The sequence below is a fragment of the Protobothrops mucrosquamatus genome, unplaced genomic scaffold (genome assembly GCF_001527695.2).
Source record: "Protobothrops mucrosquamatus isolate PMUCROS unplaced genomic scaffold, P.Mucros_1.0 scaffold1523, whole genome shotgun sequence".
NCBI classification, from domain to species: Eukaryota; Metazoa; Chordata; class Lepidosauria; order Squamata; family Viperidae; genus Protobothrops; species Protobothrops mucrosquamatus.
The window spans coordinates 197,362-206,636 of NW_015387695.1; the positions used below are offsets into that span (position 1 = coordinate 197,362).

At 46.5% G+C, this 9,275-nt stretch overlaps 1 protein-coding gene across 1 annotated transcript in view; it reads left to right on the forward strand.

Annotated features, from left to right (window-relative positions):
* The window catches only part of NCAPD3 (non-SMC condensin II complex subunit D3), a 46,097-nt gene extending 39,184 nt beyond the window's left edge, over positions 1-6,913 (forward strand). Inside the window, exons 27-35 of the mRNA XM_029285331.1 lie at positions 179-378; positions 652-762; positions 1,818-1,994; positions 2,940-3,091; positions 3,450-3,577; positions 4,100-4,180; positions 5,193-5,264; positions 5,359-5,419; positions 6,805-6,913. Coding sequence (XP_029141164.1) covers positions 179-378; positions 652-762; positions 1,818-1,994; positions 2,940-3,091; positions 3,450-3,577; positions 4,100-4,180; positions 5,193-5,264; positions 5,359-5,419; positions 6,805-6,913 — 1,091 coding nt within the window. The remainder of the gene's footprint in view (positions 1-178; positions 379-651; positions 763-1,817; positions 1,995-2,939; positions 3,092-3,449; positions 3,578-4,099; positions 4,181-5,192; positions 5,265-5,358; positions 5,420-6,804) is intronic.
* The last annotated feature ends 2,362 nt before the right edge of the window (positions 6,914-9,275 follow it).

The following is a 9,275-nucleotide window of genomic DNA, read 5'->3' on the forward strand; positions in this document are numbered from 1 at the left end:
ATCCGGTCAGAGCTGAAGAAGCTTCTGGGATGAGAAGCGAAACGTCTTCAAAGGAAAACAAGAAAGTCCAGTTGCCTCATGAAAAAAAAGCACCTTTGGGACAACCAGGTCCTGGACAATGAATAATCTCCATAGACATTTGGTGTTCTCCTTCTCCTTTCTCCAAACTTGATTGCAGCCTGTTTTGTGGACGGGGTCCTCCCTCTCAATATGGAAGCCAGCCAGCTGCTCTCGGATACCTTTGAGATCTTGAACTGCAAGGAAATCAAACTCTCGGCCATGAGATCCAGACCGGAAGAAGACATCCAACCGGAAGAAGATCAATTGGCCATGGCCAACGCCGTCATGCAGGTGGCCCAGAAGAAGCTGATTTCACAAGTGAGTCTTACAAATAGTGCTACCTGGAGTAGGTTGTTCCTTTTACTTGCTCCAGAGCAAAATAATTTGACAGTTGCTTTCAGTGGGAAGAGACGCCTCACTTCTCATCTTGCTTGTAGTGCCACAAGTCACTCTTCCTGGAAACGTTCTCAAATGCCCAAAGTTGATCCCATCTCTACAAAGGCTTTCCTCATTCTGTGCTCTCTCCATTGTTTGGAGTGGACAGCCCTCCCCACCTAAACGTTATCTCTTTGTGTTCAATCCAAACTCTAGGTTCAAAAGAAGAATTTCATTGAAAACGTCATTCCCATCGTTACTTCGCTGAAGACCTTGTTGGAGCAAAATAAACTTCCGGCATTGAGGGACCTCATGAATTACCTCCGGGTAATCTTTCTCAACCGTGATATTCCATTAAAATTTTGAGTCCGGGGGGGGGGGGGATATTGCTATCCCACCTGGAGGGTTTGCGGTAGTGGGACATTTTCATGTTCCACCGTGGAAGCCAAGCGTAGGGATAGTCAATCTTGATTTAGCTAAGACAATACTTTATAGAGCCCTGGTGGTGCAGCGGTTAGAATACAGTATTGCAGGCTAATCCTGCCAACTGCTAGCAGTTTGATTCTCACCGACTTAAGGTTGACTCAGCCTTCCATCCTTCCCAGTTCGGTAAAATGAGGACCCAGATGTGTTGGGGACAATATATGCTGACTCTGTAAACTGCTTAGAGAGGGCTGTAAAGCACTGTCTAAGTGTCCTTCCTTCCTTCCTTCCTTCCTTTCCATAGTGGCACAGTGGTTAAAATACAGTATTGCAGGCTAACCTTGCCCACTGCCAGCAGTTCGATTCTCACCGGCTTAAGGTTGACTCAGCCTTCCATCCTTCCGAGGTCGGTAAAATGAGGACCCGGATTGTTGGGGGGCAAATATGCTGACTCTGTAAACCGCTTAGAGAGGGCTGTAAAGCACTGTGAAGCGGTATATAAGTCTAAGTGCTATCGCCATCGCTATAGATGCGTTTTCAACTTTGGCAACTTGGAAGATGTGTGGATTTCAACTCCCAGAATTCCCTGGTCACCTCACAGGGTTGTTGCTGTGGGGAAAATAGAAGGAAGGAGGAGTCTTAGATGTGTTCGCCACCTTGAATTGTTCATAAAAAGGATGAAGACAGGATGTAGGTTAAATAAATAAATAAATCAACGCAAATCCATTCAGAACACCCAACCAGCAAACTTCCTTCCAGCCCTCTCCAACCAGTGGTGGGATTCAAATATGGGAACAACCGGTTCTCTGTGTGGATGCCACTTCTGGAATTCCATTCTGGGCCTGGGCAAAAAAAATAAATGAGCTACCGGTTCTGCCGAAATGGTGCAAACTGGCTGAATCCCACCACCGTCTCCAACCTTTTTGCTTTTATTTTGGTGTTGTTGTTTTTTGCTCCAGGAGGTGATGCAAGACTATCGCCATGAGATCAAAGAGTTCTTTGCCATGGACAAGCAGCTGGCGGCTGAGCTGGAGTACGATATGAAGAAGTACGAGGAGCAGCTGGAGGCGGACGCTGAGCAAGGCCAGGAGCTGAGCGTGGATGACGAAGGCCGCAACACGTTGACGGCCAGGCCGGTACTGATCTGCTGTTCGGCTGTGGTCAAGTCCCGTCAAGCTCATTCTGAAGCCACTCAAGCTGGGCTGCTTAAGAGTAGATTTCTCCATGGAAGGGGAGAGGGGCAATATGGCGTTAGCCTTCAACTTACCCCCACAATGGAACCCAAATTTTCTGTCCCTAAGCGAAACCGTGGTTAAGGGGCTTTTGCCCCATGTTGCAACCTTTCTTGCCACTGTGAATCACTGCAGTTCTTAAGTGAGTAACACAGCTGTTAAGTGAATCTACCTTGCAAGCCCCCCAGAGTTACCTGAAGTAAAATGAGCGGCCAGTAAATTTTACAAACAAAGAAAGATGGCTTCATTCTGCAGAGATGTGGTTGAGGTTAGAATAAGAATAAGAGTAGAGTAGAATAGAATTAGAGTAGAGTAGAATTAGAATAGAATAGATTGGAATGGAATAGAATAGAATAGAATAGAATAGAATAGAATAGAATAGAATAGAATAGAATAGAATAGAATTTTGGGATGGAATAGAATAGAATAGAATAATAGAATAGAATAGAATAGAAGCTGGAAGGGACCTTGGAGGTCTTCTAGTCCAGCCCCCTGCTCAAGCAGGAGGACCTATACCATCTCAGACAATAGAATAGAATAGAATAGAAGCTGGAAGGGACCTTAGAGGTCTTCTAGTCCAGTCCCCTGCTCAGGCAGGAAACCCTATACCATTTCAGACAAGTGGCTGTCCAGTCTCTTCTTAAAAACGTCCAGTGTTGGAGCATTCACAACTTATGGAAGCAGGTTGTTCCACTGGTTGATTGTCCTCACTGTCAGGAAATTCTTCCTTAGTTCCAGGTTGCTTCTTTCCTTGATTAGTTTCCATCCGTTGCTTCCTGCCCTGCCCTCGGGTGCTTTGCTGCCGCACTGGTTCTTTAGCCCCCTTCTGTTTTCTCCTTTAAATAACAGCCCTCAACCTTGGAGAGGACTGCTCATCCTCAGAATCAGATGGACAAGGCCCCCCCACTTACCCAAAGGAATTCTCTACCTCTGCGATCTCCTCTCTCGGCCCGTGCTATGTTTACAGTGCCCGGGCCTGAAGCCACGAAGCCCAGACCCAGGTACGCTTCTGGATCTCTTCCCTCCCTTTTCAGCACGTGTTGCGTGAAAATGCACTTAATCTGTTTTAAACCAGGGGTCCCCAACCCCTGGACCGTGGCCCGTTCAGAACTGGGCCGCACAAGTGGCTGGCTGGCTGGCACAGCTGCGCATGCGGACAGCTCAACTTGCGCAAGCGGCCGGCCGGTTCTCCTCTCCCTGCCCTCCCCTCCCCATCCCACCGGGTCTCCAAGCCATAAAGGTTGGGGATGGCTATTTTAACCCTGGTGTTATACATCTCCAGCACTCAGCCGGGGGATGTTTAAAGCTCCTAGAGCTGGGATGAAAACACCAGCCCTGCGCTGTTTGTTCTCCTTGTAGGAATTTGTCCCTGAGTACTTTCACCATCCTCAACTCTGCTAAGAAAGCCGCCGAGGCCATTCAGACGAAGCGCAGCAGGAGCATGGCGACCAGGCTTAAATCTCTGGGGAGCGGACAAAGCGATAAAGGTAGGCTGCTCCCCATCCAGTTTGGTCTTCTAAGGCACCAGGCTAGAAAGTGGGAGACGGGGAGTTCTAGTCCTGACTTAGCCCATGAAAGTCAGCTGGGTGACTTTGAGCTAATCACCAGGAGGCAGTGGATTCTAGTCCCGCCTTAGGCAGGAAAGCCAGTTGGGTGACTTTGAACCGATCGCTAGGAGACAGCAAGTTTTAGTCCCTCTCCCCCCCCACCTAGACACAAAAACCAGCCGAGTGACTTTGGACCCGTCACTTTCCCTCAGCTGAACCTACATCTCAGGGGTGTTTTTGTGGGGAAAATAGAGGGAGGAAGATGCGCTGCATATGTTTGCCACCTTGAGTTATTTGTCAAAATAATAAAGGCGGGATACAAATAAATAAATATCAAATAAATCGCTTGTAGAAAGCTAGGGGACTGGGCTAACACACCTTTGGTCCAGTTGTGCCTCACTGCAGGGTATTATCTGTGGCTAACATTGTCCTTCTCTCTTTTTTTTTTTTCTTCCTTCTTAGCTTCCTTTTGCAGCCTAAACCGACCGTCTCCCATAACTAACAGATCCTTGGAACAGATCCGTGCCATCAGTACTCCTGAACGTAAGTGTCTAAAAAAAGACCTATTTTTGTTTGAAAGTCTCCTTGCTTGCAGGAAGGGCAGCTGGACTGCTCCAGAGAGAGTCTTAGTTTGAATGTTGCCTTCCAAACCCACATACCAATGTCTTGATGCCACCAGTTTGAGAAAAGGACAAGCAAGTTAGATATTGGCAGCTCCATGCAAGGATGCCCCACTGGACTGGACTAGAATAGAATAGAATAGAATAGAATAGAATAGAATAGAATAGAATAGAATAGAGCTGGAAGGGACCTTGGAGGTCTTCTAGTCCAGCTCCCTGCTCAATCAGGAGAACCTATGCTATTTCAGACAAATGACTGTCCAGTCTCTTCTTAAAAACCTCCAGTGATGGGGCGCCCACGATTTCTGGAGCCAAGCTGTTCCACTGGTTGATTGTTCTCACTGTCCTGAATGTTTGGGTTAGCTGGAAAAAGATCAGTTTCCAAAAGGACCCACTGGGTGCCTTTTCAATTAGCATTGTATATAGTCACACTTTGGAGATGCACAATTTTTGGCATTTTCAAGAATACATTTTAAAATGTTTACTTTGCACCCAAGTTGACGTCTCTTCAGGTATCCCAAAGCAGTTCATACCGTAGCTGTAGTAACTGAAAGTGGATCTGAAACTGCCGAACACCTGCAGATAGAGACTGCAGTGCTGAGGCCCCTGTATCTTCAAATTCTGATGGCACCAAAGAGGAATTTGCATTTTTGAATATTCAGAGGCCGATGGTGGCGCTCACAGCCATGTGCAATTGGACCTAGCAAATAACTCAAAGTGTTCCATACCTTCCTTCTCTCATTTTCCCCACAACGACCCTGTGAGGTGGGTTGGGCTGAGAGCGACTGACTGGTTCCCCATCCCCTTTACTATTGTTAGCTGGTTAAGTGACATTCGTTGGTGAAAAGGCCAGGTATAAATGTAATAAATGTAATGTAATAAATACCGAATTTCCCATCGGCTTGCACGAAAGATTGTGCATTTTGTTTTTCCAGAATCAATTAACAACGTGACCTTCGGAGCTGGAGTCAGCCAAATTACCCTGAACCTCACATCATCTTGTAAAGGCAAGTGGAGTCCTGCTTCGTTCTTGTATTTTTTGAAAAACTAAGCATGGAAGAGGCAACCTCCTCGCTAACGCCTCTTGTGTTCCTTCTGCAGTCAAAGAGGAACCCCAAACTTCACAGGGGCAGATCATTTGCTTGACATCCCCAGATAAACTGTGAGTATAAATGGAACTGTCCTTCTTCCCCCATGATCGGGGTGGGAGGGGAGAGAATCCAAGGGTGGGTAATTTAAGCCAGTGGCCCCCAACCTTTGGGGCGCCAGGGACCGGTTCCGTGGAGAGAGGTTTTTCCACAGACCGGAGGGAGCATGGTTTCGTGTGGTACCTGCATCCCACAGATGGGGCTTTGCTTGTTTGCGCGGACCGGTTTCTGGGTTAGGGTGTTGGAGACCCCTGATTTAAGCAATATCTACCCCAATTTATTGTCACCCTTTGAACACTACTTGTTGAGCGTGGGGAAAATCAGGAAGTCAAATGAATATGTCAACGCTGCCAACATCGGATGTTCTTACTTTGACAACATATGGAGATGCAGCCATTTTCCTTCTTATGTTTTACTCTTAGAATTAGATCAGCGGTTCTCAACCTATGGGTCGCGACCCCATTTGAGGTCGATCGACCATTTCACGGGGGTCACCAAGCAAGGCTGTCCGCCATTTTTTCCCCCTTTTCCAGCGGGTGCCTTACCTCCCTTGAGCTGGGCCAGCTGGTGGTCGGCCTGCTTCGTCTCTGCCGCTTGCCAGCTACGCCTCGGCCGGCGCAGGGGGCGGAACCACGCATGCGTGGCGCTCCCGGGCAGGGAAAGTCCTCGACTTACGACCGGTTGGGTAGTCCTCGACTTACGACCGGTTTAGTCCTCAACTTACGACCGGATTAGTCCTCGACTTACGACCGGTTGGGGGTCGCGACATTAAAAAGGTTGAGAACCACTGAATTAGATGATACTGGCGAGGGGGAGGAGGAATGTGCATGGGAGTTTAGTTAGACATAACAATATTGTAACTAGTGTGAGAACCAAGGTTTTTTGAAATAAGAGACAATAAGAAATGGCCGGGTTGAAGAACTGGAGGGAAAGCCTGCATTTCAAACTAATTGGAGAATGTGATTTATGACTGTTAATTAGAGGAGGGAATTGTGCTTTGATACTATGTGCTCAGGGGAGGGGAATTCAGATTTTGGCTTTGCCTGTGTACGTGCCGATGCTATGCTTCTCGAATAAAGATTCTTTAAGGTAAACAATGCCTCGAAGTTCTTTGAAGAGTTTCATCTGTCGGAACCATGACAGAATACAGGTTTCTTGCATGCTAAAGCTCTCTACAAGAATCTGAAGTACTAAATGGTCAGAGTAAATGGGTGGTAGATAAGAAGCCTTCCCCCATCTCTTAATTCTTATTACCCCAATTTTATATTTCTTTTAACGATGTGGTCATCTTATCCTCCTAGTTTTAGAGTATAATCAATCTCTGCTGGTTCTCCTGGATCCCCTGGACGTTTTGTTTGTTTGTTTGTTTGTTTGTTTACTTTTCTGCTTTCTCTTGTAGATTACCCCAGTCTCCACAATGGAGGGTGAATTCTCCAAGAAGCAGCAGTCCATCATGTATAGGGCTGAGGAGATCCAGCCGTAGAACTTCCCGACAACCACCTAAATGACTTGTTTTCTTCCCAGCAAAGGCTGCGTCTTGCCTACAAAGCAGAATCATGTTTTTTTAGATCGCCCTCCACATCATCTGCATCTTTTTGGGAGATCATTGATCGATGATGCCTCCAAACTCTTCTTTTTATTCTCCCTGTTGTCAAGCTTGCTTGCTTTTGTAATCGGTGTGCTCTAAATAATCTGTTAAGCAGTGCAACTGGAAATAACTAATTGCTGCGTGGCTAGACAAAGCCCTGTAGTTTGTTTGATCCATGGATATCATCTGGAGTAATTGTGTTGATTGGGGTCAGTGAAGCTATAGGTCTGGGACTTGCTCTGGCTATTGACAGGTGATGTTCTAAGGCAGGGGTCTTCAAACTTGGCCCTTTTATGACTTGTGGACTTCAACTCCCAGAATTCCTCAGCCAGCGTGGCACGCTGGCTGAGGAATTCTGGGAGTTGAAGTCCACAAGTCATAAAAGGGCCAAGTTTGAAGACCCCTGTTCTAAGTCTTTCCAGCAGCCAACACCTAGCACTAAGCTTCATTTACATCCTCATTTTGCATTTGTTGAAGGATGGTGAATCTAAGGTTAGACGGAAGAAAGACATAGTTCCATATGTCTGTGTCTCTGGTCTAGGCCAGACCATGCAAACATGGGGATAAGCTGGGTGGGGGGAGATGAGTCTCCTGGAAGAATTGCATGTTGAAATTCCACAGTCATTCCTCCCCATGAAAATGACTGTGCAGCCCAAAAAGAGAGAGACCTCCTGCAACCTCATAATCTCGCTGGAACTGAATCCATATTTTCTCCTGTAGAGAAAAGGATATTTGGGTGTCCCTAGAGCAGGGGTCTTCAAACTTGGCAACTTTAAGACTTGTGGACTTCAACTCCCAGAATTCCCCAACCAGCAATTCTGGGAGTTGCAGTCCACAAGTCTTAAAAGTTGCCAAGTTTGGAGACCCCTGGCTAAGCCGTCATCACATGTGAGGGACTGTATGAATGCCTAACCCCTGTGCGAAGATTATTTATTACGTTCATACCGTGTTTTTAATTTTACTCTTATGCGCAATAAATACGTTTACAAATTCCAAGTGCTACCACTTGCTTTGAGTCAAAACCTCATGTCTCCTTTCCTTCTTTTGCTAATCTCGTTGGGGAAAAGCGTTAAGGTCCAACAGGAAAACGTTCGTCCAAGGGGCCCGATGAATCGGTGAGCATGGTTTGAGAAATGTTTTCATTTACAGGGGGTTTTATTGGAAGGTGGGGATCCCAGAAGTTGTGTGGTGGTCCGAGACATATTTTTGGATGGAGATCCAAGCACTCTATGTAAACATTAGATTTTTTTTTCTTCCCATCATTGACCCACAAGTGGGCTCCATTTTTTTTTAATCAGCTGAGTTGATTGATGGTTGAGGCAGGATTGACTGGCCGGCTTGTCCCCTGAGCTTGACATCATGAGCTGAGAGTGAGTGGCCTGTCACCCAGCTGGCTTACATGTGTAAGTTGGGACTAGAACTCTCAATCTCCTGGTGATTGGCCCAAAGTCACCCAGCTTACTTTCCATGCCTAAGGCGGGACTAGAACTCACAATCTCCTGGTGATTGGCCCAAAGTCACCCAGCTTACTTTCCATGCCTAAGGCAGGACTAGAACTCACAATCTCCTGGTGATTGGTCCAAAATCACCCAGCTTGACTAGAACTCACCGTCTCCTGGTGATTGGCCCAAAGTCATCCAGTCAGCTTTCATGCTTAAGGCGGGACTAGAACTTATGGTCTCCTAGTGATTGGTCCAAAATCACCCAGCTTGCATGCCTAAGGTTGGACTAGGACTCACAGTCTCCTGGTGACTGGCCCAAAGTCATCCAGCCAGCTTTCATGCTTAAGGCAGGTCTAGAACTCACCATCTCCTGGTGATTGGCCCAAAGTCGCCTAACCATCTTTCATGCCTAAGGCAGGACTAGAACTCACCGTCTCCTGGTGATTGGCCCAAAGTCGCCCAGTCAGCTTTCATGCCTAAGGGAGGACTAGAACTCACCATCTCCTGGTTCTTGCCTGGTGCCTTCATCATTAAACCAAACTGGCTTCCTATATAAAAATTGAATTAAAAATTCATCTCTGATGAGAAGAATGATAGAGAAAATGATGGTACGGAAGGCTAGAACAGAGTTTCCTAGTCCAACGTTATGCAGACTGTACCGAGCCTTTCATTCTCTGCAATTTTGTTGGTCCTTCAGAGTTCCTCTCAGAAATCTTTTTAAGTTCCAAACATTTTATCAGCTATTTAGGATTAATCTTTTCAAAAGCATTTCTATTCTGCTTTGCATGTAGTTAAATTGGAATGAGGCCAGCGTTTCATTGCTGACAGCAATGACTTTTT